The sequence below is a fragment of the Camponotus vicinus genome, unplaced genomic scaffold, assembly GCF_025532165.1.
Source record: "Camponotus vicinus isolate PSW18456_S1 unplaced genomic scaffold, iyCamVici1.0 SCAF_4, whole genome shotgun sequence".
Lineage (NCBI taxonomy): Eukaryota > Metazoa > Arthropoda > Insecta > Hymenoptera > Formicidae > Camponotus > Camponotus vicinus.
The window spans coordinates 14,994,789-15,010,147 of NW_028141976.1; the positions used below are offsets into that span (position 1 = coordinate 14,994,789).

The following is a 15,359-nucleotide window of genomic DNA, read 5'->3' on the forward strand; positions in this document are numbered from 1 at the left end:
TGTGTGTGTGTGTGTGTGTGTGTGTGCTCGTTTGTATACCACAAGGATAAGGACCCCGTGGTTCGTCAGCTCCACAGTATTTAAAGACTCCAAACCCTCCTTGTGGCGTGTGTGTGTGTGTGTGTGTGTGTGTGTGTGTGTGTGTGCTCGTTTGTATACCACAAGGATAAGGACCCCGTGGTTCGTCAGCTCCACAGTATTTAAAGACTCCAAACCCTCCTTGTGGCGTGTGTGTGTGTGTGTGTGTGTGTGTGCTCGTTTGTATACCACAAGGATAAGGACCCCGTGGTTCGTCAGCTCCACAGTATTTAAAGACTCCAAACCCTCCTTGTGGCGTGTGTGTGTGTGTGTGTGTGTGTGTGTGTGTGTGTGTGTGCTCGTTTGTATACCACAAGGATAAGGACCCCGTGGTTCGTCAGCTCCACAGTATTTAAAGACTCCAAACCCTCCTTGTGGCGTGTGTGTGTGTGTGTGTGTGTGTGTGTGTGTGTGTGTGTGCTCGTTTGTATACCACAAGGATAAGGACCCCGTGGTTCGTCAGCTCCACAGTATTTAAAGACTCCAAACCCTCCTTGTGGCGTGTGTGTGTGTGTGTGTGTGTGTGTGTGTGTGTGTGTGTGTGTACGGGCGCACGCATGTGTGTATTAATAGTGGGTATGACCTCCTCGTGCGCGTATTACCTCATTCATACGATCAGGCATACTCTGTATTAGTCTTTTTATTTCATCCTGCGTAATTGCATCCCATGCATTTTGAAGAACTCTTTGAAGTTCTTGCAGTGACTGAGGTGCAGGTACGTGATTTCGTACTTTCTTGCCGAGATTGTCCCACAAATGCTCAATGGGATTTAAATCCGGACTACTTGCTGGCCAAACAAGTCGATTTATGCCAACTTCATCGAGGAAATCAAACACTCTTCTCGCAGTGTGTGGTCGAGCATTGTCTTGCATAAACAACAAGTTCTCTCCGATAAAGGGTGCATACGGAACAACATACGGAAGGAGTATGTCTTCCACGTATACATCTGCGTTCATGTTCCTGTCAAAAAAGTGCAAATCTGTATGAGCGTCCGCTGAAATTCCTGCCCAAACCATCACAGAGCCTCCATTGTAGCTGTACCTTTCACTTACAGTACAATCTGCAAATCGTTCTCCACGACGACGATAAACTCGTTCTCGTCCATCTGGAGAATAGAGACAAAAACGAGATTCATCGCTAAAGAGTACTTTGCCCCAGTCTGCGTAATTCCAGTCTCTATGCGCAACTGCAAAATTGAGTCGAGCTACGCGATGACGACCTGTAAGAAAAGGTACAGCCGCTGGCCTGCGCGAAAACAGATTTTGTTCCGCTAATCTTCTCCGAACGGTGTCAACGGATACATTGCAATTGTGGACATCCCTTAAATTGTTTCGAATTTGAACAGCTGTTCGATGTCTGTCTCTTAATGAATTTAAAACAATAAATCGGTCATCGTTTTCATTGGTACGTCGAGGGCGCCCAGAACCAGGCCTCCTCTTGAAAGAATTGGTGTCTAAGTACCTGGCATAAGCACGTTGCACAGTTGACACTGACAGATCAAGTGCCTCAGCAACGTATCTTCGACTTCTGCCATCTTCAATTAAAGCAACAACTTGAGCAGCTTTTTCTGGAGTTATCGTTGCCATAATCGAGAAGTAATTTCGAGAAGAAGTAATTAATTATGGTTTCAATAGATGAAGTTGTGTGAATGTTTTTTCCGTTTGAGACGTGCTTATGCCAGGTACATTGAAAGACTATAGTACAAGTTATGCGATTGATTTGCTAGCTCTCTAGACGCGTTGCTCCTTGCGACTTCATCTATTGAAACCATAATTAATTACTTCTTCTCGAAATTACTTCTCGATTATGGCAACGATAACTCCAGAAAAAGCTGCTCAAGTTGTTGCTTTAATTGAAGATGGCAGAAGTCGAAGATACGTTGCTGAGGCACTTGATCTGTCAGTGTCAACTGTGCAACGTGCTTATGCCAGGTACTTAGACACCAATTCTTTCAAGAGGAGGCCTGGTTCTGGGCGCCCTCGACGTACCAATGAAAACGATGACCGATTTATTGTTTTAAATTCATTAAGAGACAGACATCGAACAGCTGTTCAAATTCGAAACAATTTAAGGGATGTCCACAATTGCAATGTATCCGTTGACACCGTTCGGAGAAGATTAGCGGAACAAAATCTGTTTTCGCGCAGGCCAGCGGCTGTACCTTTTCTTACAGGTCGTCATCGCGTAGCTCGACTCAATTTTGCAGTTGCGCATAGAGACTGGAATTACGCAGACTGGGGCAAAGTACTCTTTAGCGATGAATCTCGTTTTTGTCTCTATTCTCCAGATGGACGAGAACGAGTTTATCGTCGTCGTGGAGAACGATTTGCAGATTGTACTGTAAGTGAAAGGTACAGCTACAATGGAGGCTCTGTGATGGTTTGGGCAGGAATTTCAGCGGACGCTCATACAGATTTGCACTTTTTTGACAGGAACATGAACGCAGATGTATACGTGGAAGACATACTCCTTCCGTATGTTGTTCCGTATGCACCCTTTATCGGAGAGAACTTGTTGTTTATGCAAGACAATGCTCGACCACACACTGCGAGAAGAGTGTTTGATTTCCTCGATGAAGTTGGCATAAATCGACTTGTTTGGCCAGCAAGTAGTCCGGATTTAAATCCCATTGAGCATTTGTGGGACAATCTCGGCAAGAAAGTACGAAATCACGTACCTGCACCTCAGTCACTGCAAGAACTTCAAAGAGTTCTTCAAAATGCATGGGATGCAATTACGCAGGATGAAATAAAAAGACTAATACAGAGTATGCCTGATCGTATGAATGAGGTAATACGCGCACGAGGAGGTCATACCCACTATTAATACACACATGCGTGCGCCCGTACACACACACACACACACACACACACACACACACACACGCCACAAGGAGGGTTTGGAGTCTTTAAATACTGTGGAGCTGACGAACCACGGGGTCCTTATCCTTGTGGTATACAAACGAGCACACACACACACACACCTAAATTAAATTGAAATTATGTGCAACCATTTTTTTTCAAAATAGCGGATAAATGAAAGCATACAAAACCGATAAATAAAGGTTCCCGCTTTGCTCCAGTGCGTGGCGTGAATCAGGTATCGCAGCCCAATGGGACGAAATGCATGTGAAAGTGTGGAGTATCACCTTTACAATGCTTTTTTACCGAGCTCGATACGATAATTATTCGCTGAGCTGCAAATTGAAGAAGAAAAAAGAGCGTTTTTAATTAAATTCGGAATAACTCAGCGAAAAATCATCGTATCGAGCTCGGTAAAAAAACATTTTAAAGATAACACTCCACACTTTCACGAGCATTTGGTCTCATTGGGCTGCGTTACCTGATTTACGCCGTGCACCGTCCCAAACTCGATCCTTTAATAATCAATTTTACATCCTTTCACTTCCTTATCCGCCATTTTGAAAACAATGGCTGAGCATAATTGCCACTTAAATATTCTTAAAGTGGACATTACAGCCTTCATTTTGTTTTTTTAAACATATTTTTATCATCATTATTTACCAAGTTATGATCATTTAAAATTTGATGAAATTTTCTCAAATTTTAGGTGTACCGCTTTTTTTGCGGGTGAGTGTATATATAATATTAATTATTAATATTCTATAATAATTTCGTCTATAACATGAAATATCATTTTTAAGAAGATTAAAATGCGTTTCTTTAACTACGTAAGAATAAATTGTATTTTAATCTATTGTCAAAATAATGGCCAAAAAGATTATAATATTTTCAATGTAATGTTAACTGAATATCTCTAATGTTTATTTACTAATTAAATAAATAATAGTTTTCTATTATTTGGCAAATATAGTTGATGTTTATTTGATTTTTCGCGCGGATTATAATGACGGAAGCACCCTGTGAAAGTTTCGAAACATTTGATCGGCCAATCAGAATGAAGAGGACAAATATTTCTTTATTCTGATTGGTCAAAATTTTATCTTCATAGCATCAAACGGTGCTCATTCTTAAGAATATGTTTATATGATTTGTTACAGGATTTTTTACAGCTCATTAGTAATTTGTATACTTTCATTTGGCGTTATTTCGAGGCACTCGATCGACTATATACGAAAAATTTTTTCTCTTTTTGTCTCTTCTGGAAAATCATTGGATTTGAAGCCAATTTGTAACACTTATATTTTATTATATTGTGTTTTGATTAACAAAATATCATATATATGATTAAACATACACATATGATTTTTTAAAATATCTATTCAAGTTAGTTTATTTTATTATTATTATTTATTAATATATATTAGAGCATTTTTGAGGGGAGCAAATTTGATCACTCCGAGAACGATTACCCTGGCAAAAATAAATAACGGAGCGTAAGTTGAATGTAAGGAAAGAGTAACAGAAGTGTAAACGAAGCTTATAGGAGGCGTAAATTGAAACACCGAAACGTAAACGAAGTGTTAACGCTTCATTTACGTTTCGTTGTTTCAATTTACGCCTCCTAGAAGCTTCGTTTAAGCGTCGTCTACAACGGCCGTAGCATAAGGTTGTAAGGCCGTAGTCGTAAGAAATTGACCAATCACAGTTGATTATTCTCCTGAACTTCATTGTAGACGACGCTTCACACTTCTGTTACTCTTTCCTTACATTCGACTTACGCTCCGATATTTATTTTCGCCAGGTAGTGACGTCATAAATTCCGTTTTGGGTTACTAGTAGTATTTTGATTATTAAATTACTCAATGACATCTTCAAGTGAGCATTTGATTGTTAATCAGGGCAAAGAATTTTAAAACTAAAAACATATGTTCGTGGCAAATTGGATGTAATACTCTCAAATCTCTCATATATTGAACAGAGAGAAGACTGCGAGATGTCATGGCCCGCTTTTAGGTGATCCCTGGAAGCGATACTCCCTCTGTGAACATTAAAAACGTGAACATGAACTACAACGCCAATGTCCACGAATGTTCTCAGAGGGTAGCATATATGTCTCTCTGATAATATAAATAATATAAATAAAAATATAAATAATTTATTATATTATAAAAATATTAGTATGTTATTTATTATATTATAAAAATATTAGTATATTCTCTCTTTCCACGCTATTATTTATTTATGTGTGTTCCCAGCAAACACAGAATATTGCAGCAACATTGCTACAATGTTGTAATATTGCCGCAATATTGCTGCAATATTCTGTGTTTGTTGGGTTCTTCTTCTTCTCAACATCATTTATTTATTTTTTATTTATTTATTTATTTATTTAGCTCGCTCTAAGTCAGTCTTCTAAAATGCAAAACTAAATATTATAGAATTTGACTTTGAAAATAAAATAATCGAATAAATTCAAATAATTAGCATAAGGAAAGGTTCCGTGATAAGTTATTTAATAAATAATCAATTTTAATTAATTAATGAAAATACTTCTATAATTTAATATTCCGCGTTAGCGTATATTTTATAATATATAAAATATTTCGGCAACGAATTATCGATAACACGGTGTTCGACTTTGGCACATACAAAAAATAAACAGTAGCGCGCTATGTTAAAGCTTTAATATTAGAATTAACTATATTTCGACCAATGTTTTAATTTTCTCAATCCTTGTTATTAAACAATATACAATTTAATCGAAAATCGATTAAATGATAGAAATCCAAAATATTAAATAATTACTTCGATCGTTGCGATTTTTACGGACAATAATTATTATTATAATATTTAGAGTCACAAATATATTTCATCCGTGTTACTTTATCGTTCTACTTGACAATCTAAATGTAATTTGGATTGTGAGAGAACATGAAGTAAATCAATCGAATTATAGATGCAAATAATTAGCATAATGAAAGGATAAATTGTTTAATAAATAATCAATTTTAATCAATAAATTAAAATACTTTATTAATTTAATATTCCGCGTTAATGTACATTTTATAATATATAAAATATTTTGGCAACGAATTATTGATAACACGGTGTTCGACTTTGGCAATATAAAATATAAACAGTAGCGCGCTATGTTTCAGCTTTGTCATCATTCGCACGGTGACTCTCGAGTAATAAGGTAGTGGTGAGAAACGTTTCGTATTGTATTGTAATTTTTTTACTAAACACGATTACGATTAGTATCGAAACATATATAATTTGCTTTAAATATTAATATAAATTAATTAATTAAAAATTAATTCACGACATGAAACTGTATCGCAACTATAAATCTTTATCGAATCGTAATCATTTATTACCGTGATTAAAAATTGAAACAAAATAATTAATATAACACATTAGAGAAAATATTAGACAATAACATATGAAATTATATAAATGAGATACAGATAGCATTATAATATCTGCATGTCGATTGTGAAACGATTTATATAATTTCATATGTTATTGTCTAATATTTTCTAACGAGTAATATAGTGATACGCCGTTAAATTTCTTTTCTAGATACGATCGCGATTAACATCGGAAAATTATTTATTATAACAATATAATTAATTAACTTTTATAAATAACACATAATTAATATCTATATACATACCGCGACGAAAATTCTCGAATCGCATATTTCGTAATTTATTCATTTAATTAATTATAATAAGAATCATATATATAGTAACAGAAATCTAAAATAATAAATTATTATTTCGATATGAAATCGATTTTTATGAGCAGAAATTATTTCTTTAATATTTATAGATATTTATAGAGTCAAATATAATATGTCTGCGACCTTTTATTGTTTTATGTTTCAATCATTGAAATATAATTCGGATTATAAGGACGCACAGTAAAATAATTGAATCGTGGATCTAAACAATTAATATAATGTAAGGCTCCATGACATCATACAATCTTTTAATAAATAATCATATAATTAAAAAATCTATATAATCTAAAGTACTTCTATATACTTTAATATATTCCATATGTATATGGGGAATTCTTTTTTAAATCAGCCACCCCCCCTGCCCATTTCAATTTTGGGGAAAAAAATTTTTTTAGCACACGAAAAAATTTGTCAAGAAGTCTAGTTTTTGATGCCGTTAGGTGTTTTAAAAAAAAAAATTTTCTAACCTCAAAAAAACTGTCTAAAGTGAGGCATCTCGCAAAAAAATGCCATTTTTTAGTCAAAAATGATCGAAAAAATTATAATTCGTCAATAATTTTGACCAAATTACTCATTAAAAGTATTTTGAGGGTCGCTGAACAAGAATCCGATGTCAGATTTCAAATTCAAGATGGCGGATCCAAGATGGCGGACAGTATTTTTCTTACTGTTGACCGATTTCTACTAAATTCTGTATGTAGGGGTTTTTGGGATCGCTGATTACGATTCCGAATTCGAATTTCAAATTCAAGATGTCTGATCCAAGATGGCGGACCTTAATTTGAAATTCCAGATTGCGGATCCAAAATGGTGGACAGATATTTTCTTATTATTGGCTGATTTCTACAAAATTTTGTAAACGGAAGTTTTTGAGGTCTCTGATAACGAATTTGAGCTCAGGTACCAAATTCAAGATGTTGGACCCAAGATGGTGGACATAAATGTCTGTTTTTAAAAAAGTAATGTAAAATACATTATACATTAAAAGTAATGTAAAAATACATGTATTTTTATTCGAAAGTTAGCTAATATGGGATATATAACCTTTCGGGAATTATCGGATATGCGACGGAAACACCCGAAGGTTGCTTTTGGAAAGAGACAGAGCTATACACCCCCCTTACCGCAAATTTCACACCGCCACGGCTCTAGACTCCATCCATAGGTTTGTTCTTTTTAGCTGAACTAGTGCTGCACTGGGACTGCATTAGAACCAGCGAGTTCACAGAAAATTCTGCCAGTGCACAAGCACAATGAGGAATAAAAAGAACGGTTTAATGCAGTACTAACATGGCACATCAAAATATGAGAAACATAAATGTCCTACAAATAACAGAATTATCCAATGAAGAGAGACTTATTTGTAATAAAATTTATTTTGAGAATTTATTTGTAGAAAAATTAATTGTAGATAAATTAACTTTAAATTTATTAATTATAATGAAAAATTTATTTCAAATTTTTTTTTAATTTTTAAAATTTTTCTATTAATTAATAATTGTTTTTATCTATATTCTTTATATTAATGTTATTTACATGACTATTATGTCTTCTTTTTCGCAATTAATGCGTTATTAATTATATCTTAAACTGCTGTTTGTGTTTAAATAAATCGCCATATTGAACTGCACCGCTGCACTACCTCAAGACCTAGGGCAGGCAGTGCAATGAACTGTTGCACTGAACAGCACTGCACTGCTAAAAAGAACAGCAGTATCTGGCGTCACTTCTGCTAAAAAGAACGTTTCAGTGTACACTTTCTGAACTAGTGCAGCCAGTTCAGCTAAAAAGAACAAACCTCTTATCTTCTTAGGTCCATGTTCGGATCAGTGTTCCGATTAGGGATTCCATGCGCGCGCATGTGCGGTTCTGCGCATGAGCAATCGTGACGTCACAGTTGACTACAGTAACGTAATAAGCAATATAAGCATATGTGATGTCCTATTTATGCTTTTCCTCTTTCCTTTTATCCTTTATAATAATTAATATGTATAAAGTAATTAAATTATATATATATAACGTATCTTTATACACACATACATATTTTTATCTATAATTTTTTCATACGTTTTTATATAGCTGGGTAACGGTGCCCTTTTTTATTAGTATAAGGTACTTCACTAACAGCGTATTGCCGCACATGCGCGTAAAGGGAATCCCTAATCGGAACACTGCTTGGCAGCTCTGGGGCAATCGATGTTAATGGTGGATGTTTCGTTGCGGAGCAGTTGCGGTACATTGTCTTTCCGGATCGATTTTTAAGTAAAAATTCATAAACATGACGAACGCGAATATTATGTCAGATTCTCAGGAATCAGCATTGATAGATGAGGAAACGTACAAGGATATAGAGCAGCAATTGTAAGTATAATTTTTAATTATTAAAATTCTTTGTCGGCTTTCGGTTATTGTAGCGTGTTGTCTTTTCGATTTTATATAAGCGCTTTTTCAACTTTATATAACGTATTTAAAAAGAGAGGAGTATATATCAATACATACAATAAATATTTTTTGTCCTTAAAGTGGAGGTACGTTACCTTTACCGGAAAGTGTAAACGGAGAACTGCTTCCTATCCCAGAAAAGATTAATACATATAATAGTACATATGGACTACAACCTATAGAAAAATTCAAAAAATTAAAAGAGGAAGAAGAAGAAGATATGTATCCAGCACCGGAGCTGTTTTCTACAATGCTCACTGATAACCCTTACGATCATTTGAATTTCCAGTGTAGTTTAGGAACTGGTGGTGCTGGTCAGGATTGGCTGGTAAGTATTTTAATCAATCTTTTGTATTATATATATTAAATTATATAACTCAACATTGTTATATAATTTGATATATAGAAAGATTAAATATTTAAATTTGTGTATCTTGTGAGTTAGTTGAAATCATGAAGCCATTATGAAATATTTATACCTACTTGCAGATAAATTCTGCCTCTTGATGGTAAATTGATCCATTGATTAGTTTTTAATCCTCTGGTTATATAATTTACATATGGAATATTCATAAAACTATGAGAGGATACTGAAAGTAAGACATCTTGTTTGGGAATTTGTGCTCTTTGAGCATAGTTACAAAAGTATATGAATCTGCTTAAACCTGACTATAAATATAATTAAATTTGTACATGATACTATATTTAGAATAAAATCATGTTTAAGTAGATTTTATATACAAGTTTAAGAGTTTTTTGTACAGTAAACAGATTAATTGTAAATGTGTACCGAGTATGCATGATAACATTATTTTTAACAATGACATTTTATAAATTAGAATTTAAATAATTTCTTGTGTAATATATATATTATTATATTATTATTTTGTATAGAAATTTCATAATAGTGTCATAAAATAATTATTTTTGTTGATTTTTTGCATATAGTACTCGGAACAATTGGGAAAAGTCTATATCAAAATGGAAAAAGTTTTACCCATGCGATTCACGTGGGAACCACTTGTGTCAGGTTTATACTTGCGCACTACAATGGTCTTCATGTTGGAACAACATAGAAACGAACCAGTAAAAAGATGCCACAATCATATGGCACCAACTAATGCCATTAATCAAAACATGGATCCACAAAGGATTAAACATGTGGTTCATTGTGTTAATCATGCTTCAAGCATCTACCAAGAAAGAAATGACCATTTTTCTGTTTTAACACCACTTTGCACACCTGAGGCTGGGTCGCAATATATGCCAGTATCTTTCAAGTTTCTTTGCAAAAATAGTTGCGTATCTGGTTTGAATCGTAGACCGACAGAATTAGTGTTTACTTTAGAAAATCATATAGGAGTAGTTTTGGACCGTCAAAAATTATTAATTAGAGTATGCAGTTGTCCCAAACGAGATAAATTAAAAGAGGAAGAGACAGAATTGTCAATACCTTCCAAACGAAAGCTTAGTAATGTTGCTTTACCATCTAATAAAAAGATGCTATCTTCAAATAATAAGCATGTTTATAACGTTGATTTAAATGTTGTTGGCAAAGAAAATTATTTGTCAGTTCTTAAACATGCATTTGATACTATGGCTGGTCAAGCAATAAAAACTGGCCAATATGAATTCTATAAACCATATATGGATGAGATATTGCGCAAAATGCCATAAAAAGATGACATTTAAGTTTCATTTTTTTATATGGTTTTCATATTTCATAGAAAAGCATGTTTTATTATTATAAATTTTAAGCTTTTTTCTCTTTTATTTGTCCTATTAAGTTTTAAAAATAATGTCTACATTTGTGTGATTTTAATGTATAATTGAGAATTGATATTCATGAAATATCATCAAACTATTTTTAAATTACAGAAATTAAGTTACATGTCATTGATGATGAATGTTTTTTGCTTTTCCAATTAATAAGAGTTTTTAAATTTAATAAAAAGTACTTTTATTTTATCAAATGGAAGTTATATTAAGCATTATATGGGAAATATCATAATTGCAGATTTATATATCATGAATATCAATGATTTTAAATTAAATTGTCGCATGTCAAATATTATATATTAAACATGTTTTTTTATTTCGTATGATGTAGTATTACTCTTTTAATGTGTTTATATAAATGAGATTTTAATCTTTTACTTATATCTTATATTTAAGATAACATACTATTATGATGTGTTCCTCACTTGTTAATTTGGCACATCAATAAGAAATAAACAATTTTGTTACTTTTTTAAAAATAAAATTTTCAAATACATTATCAGTGAAGTAAATATTATTAAGGATGAATTTGTTCTTTTCATACATATAATCTATCATGAGCCCGATGTTCCGATATTTGTATATTAATGGTCTTCAATAATAATGCAGTTGGTAATGGTGCAATATGTTGTGAAGATAATGTTAAAGGATCTTCGAGACTTGCGACGTATCTTCGTAATTGCACCTCTGTACCATTGTCACCCCAAGCATGCAATGTCCATTCCCATATGTTGCTTATTGCATATCCTGCCATTTTAACAGGATATGTCATGCATACTGTCTCATCTTTGCACTGCAATTATATCAGGAAAAATTCATGATTTTTATATTATTTGTAAGTAAACATTCCATATGCATTCTTATATTAATAACCATATAACAATTTTCTGCAAAAAATAGAAGAAATTCTCATAATATAAGTCTAATAATCTCTTGTAAGAGATATATACATTCAAATTATCTTGCTATATAAAAGAGATAGTATATTATATAACATTAATTTTTTGCAATACTTTTAAGATTTCATTCTGTTGATTATATCATATATAATATTTTTAGAAAGTCTGGTAATCAGAAAAATAATCTATATACATACATATAATCAGATTTCTCTCATATATTCAATACATTTTCTATCTTTTCTTATTTTGCTTTTGCATACAATTTAAACGCATATAAATATTTAAAAAAAAAAGCTAAGACGTTGACAAATATTTAATTATTTATCTGATAAAAATGAAACTAATAAATATTACTTCTACAGGAACGTGATTCCAACAGGAACGTATGTATGTGAGTCTGAGTGGAAATATAAACTTCGAATTCGTTTCTATCATCTTCTATCGCCTTCTTTAAAACAGAAGATTAATCGCAAAGACTTAATGCAAAAAATTAAAATATCTCTCAGAACACAAATATAGAGAAAAATTATTTCACATTGAAGGCAGAAGTATTATGCAGAAGTATTATACCTGAAAGAAGAATATATTATTTCCGTGATGAAATATATAAAAAGCATCGTGTCCAAAAGGAAGCGGTAGCGGGATCCTTGCGCTTCCGGAGTAGAAATGAATTTGCGGTAACGCGTGTATCCTGATGTGCTCCAACAGTGAATCGGCCGTTACTAGTTCTCTACAAGATTGCAAAAGAGGACATGTCAATTGTATACAGGACATAGAATCCGTAGAACCGCCCCAAATCGGTGTCTGTGGCAAACTCAACGACTGTCGACTGGTATTCGTAGCAGATAATTCCATAATTTGCGAAGACGAATCATTGATACGAGCTTGGCTGTCCCTCGACAATTCACCGGTACTAGCTGATTTGGTGCGATCGTTCAAGGACAATCGTAAATTATTGGCGTCTGTCGTTTCATCGGGAATCGCCGCTGCTTCTTCCGAAATTTCGGATACTCTGGTTAAATTGTCAGCGGAAACAGCTTTTTCCCTATTTCCGAGTAATTTGGCCAACAAGAATTGCCTCGGTTTCAACATGGTACAATTATTTTTCGAGTTGCTTACGACCGGGGTTTCTCGCTTTTTACTATTTTAACCGAACAATTGATCGCGTAAGTTACAATGTTCGGATGCGACAGGTGTCTTATTTAATGTCTCATCATTATTCACGTTAAAAGCGTCGCGAAGTACTGTGTGTAATTTATCTGCGAGGAGACATCGGCCTTGACCTAAACGAACTCTGCAAACCGGACAACGAGATGTCTTCGGTCTGCAAATAACGCACAGGATATGACCGTGAACACATTGCGAAACTGGAGGTGCAGCACTTTCCAAGCAAATCGGGCATTCTAAGGCACGAACCTGGAAAAAAGTTGAATGAATAATTTGATTTTTTTCGTGATATAAGTAATTAAAATGTATTATCTTCTCAACGAGAGGAAAATGGCCACATTTTTGTGTTACTGTTTAGGTTTTAACACTAAATTAGTCTGCTAAGCTAATAATTAATTACAATATTTGATGAAAAATAGGAAAACAAAGAAAAGTAAATAGTATATACCGTTCCTGATAAGGCATTTGCAAGATTCCTCGCCACGTCCGGAAGTGGACCCTTTAAAGCTAGTCCAATATCATGCTCCTCTTTTTGACGCGGATATCGCCAGATGGAAAAATTTACATCATATGCACCTCCCTCACTACGAATTAAAGCAGCGATATCTTTGACTTTTAGTCCCAATAAATCGATGTTATCAATGCCCAACAGACAATCGCCGGTTCTGATAAAACATGGCAAATGAAATGCATGAGAATCACCAATAAGATTACTTATATACATTTTTCTAATATAAAATTTAACACATTTAATTGTATTTCATTGTATAATTATAAATTATTAACTATGCATTACTTCAATGACATATCCAAAATCTTAAAACAATTATTCTTCTATTAATGTTTTAAAAAACTTAGATTGACTCACCTCAATCCTGCTAAATCGGCAGGACTATTCTTTTCGACATAGCCAATCCACGGATAGAGATCCCACTTTGACTTGGTCAAATGGAATCCGCAAGATTTACCATGCATGTCCGATGCTGTGTTTATTTTCCGCATTTTAAGAACTATTTTTCCTGATAGGAAAGAATCTTCTTCGGGTAAAGATGTTACGATCGTCACACCTGCCGCTTCCGTTAATTCAGGATAAGAGATACGCGACATGATATAGGATTATTATTATCGCAGATAAAAGTCACTCCACATTCTTCTACAATATAAATCTTTTCTAAGAATACAGGAGAATAAATTAATATTTTAAAATTCTTTTCGAACATAAATAAATCGCAATTAACTAATAAAAAAATGTTAACTTTATCGCGTAACGTGTTGATTTATTTGATTTATTAATCTACAAAGTAACTTTAGCAAGATCTCTACTACTCGGGAACTGATCACGTCTGATCTCTCGACGAGAGAGAAAAGTCACTCGTTTACCTTCACCTATTTACACGCTCTTGACATTGGATCTTACATCATATGATGATCAATATACCATTCCTTCCTCTTATATCACACACAATGTTTTTAGAAATAAAATATTTTTTTTTCATTAGAAATGATCAATTCCGCGCTTAAAACTCTTGTATTATAATATCTGTATATAATGATTTTTTATAAAAAGGAGAAAAATGAAATAAGATTTTAATTAAACAAAATTTTCTATTTTATAATAGAGAAAATTATAATATGCTAATTTAAAATTGTATTTATAACAGAACAATTGTCTTAATACACATATTTTTATAAGACAAATAAATATGACAATATATCTTACATGTATACTTGACTTTCATCACTTGCTGTCTTAACAAATCAAGTATTATTTAGAGCACAGAAAAAATATAAGAATAATTATTTTGCAGAATAAACTTTAGATACATACATGCTTTGCACAAAGCCCTAGCAGAATTATTATATTTTAGGACAATCTATCTAAATAATATCTTACATTTTCATTTGTACATCTTAAAATTGGAAGAACATACATACTAAGATTGTCATTGACTGGGCCGGATTTAGATAATATAATTTCTAAATATATTAATCAAGAAGAATAAAAATAAATCAATAATAAGATTATAGGAAGTAAGAAAATTTCAATATAAAAAAATATTCTTGTTTTTTATTATATAACGTGTAATGATATATGTAATGTATTAATATATAATCTTTTAAAGAATCTACAATTAAAATTTGATGGAATAAATTTGATGACATTTATAACTTTGGTACTTTCTTTTGTTAAATAGAAGTGGCATAAGAGTTCACTAATTTGTAACATCTTTTTTATGATATGTGAAAAATTAGCTTTTTGTAAAAATAAAATTGATTTAAATATTAAAAATTATTCACAATGTAACAATAAGAGATATATCAATTTTGCTTTTAATAAATTATAAAATCATCTGAAAAAATCATAATCACAGATAAATATAA

General features: G+C 32.8%; 1 protein-coding gene and 1 pseudogene across 3 annotated transcripts; one reads left to right on the forward strand and one right to left on the reverse strand.

Moving 5' to 3' along the window:
- The first annotated feature begins 8,844 nt into the window (after positions 1–8,844).
- On the forward strand, positions 8,845–13,219 carry LOC145969787 (cellular tumor antigen p53-like). 2 transcript variants are annotated; one of them, XM_083096039.1, is made up of 5 exons: positions 8,845–9,048; positions 9,211–9,457; positions 10,078–11,743; positions 12,173–12,903; positions 13,043–13,219. In XM_083096039.1, the coding sequence occupies exons 1-3, from the start codon at positions 8,966–8,968 to the stop codon at positions 10,804–10,806; spliced, it is 1,059 nt and encodes a 352-aa protein (XP_082952165.1). In that variant the 5' UTR covers positions 8,845–8,965; the 3' UTR covers positions 10,807–11,743; positions 12,173–12,903; positions 13,043–13,219. The 2 variants fall into 2 exon arrangements, with proteins under 2 accessions (XP_082952165.1, XP_082952164.1); XM_083096038.1 differs by having other exon boundaries at positions 12,173–13,219.
- Positions 11,253–14,935, reverse strand: LOC145969786 (uncharacterized; annotated as a pseudogene). Its single transcript, XR_014438246.1, has 5 exons — positions 14,698–14,935; positions 13,846–14,130; positions 13,426–13,642; positions 12,381–13,226; positions 11,253–11,701 (listed from the first exon to the last, which is right to left on the reverse strand). The product of XR_014438246.1 is annotated as an uncharacterized LOC145969786 (transcript).
- Between the last annotated feature and the right edge of the window lie 424 nt (positions 14,936–15,359).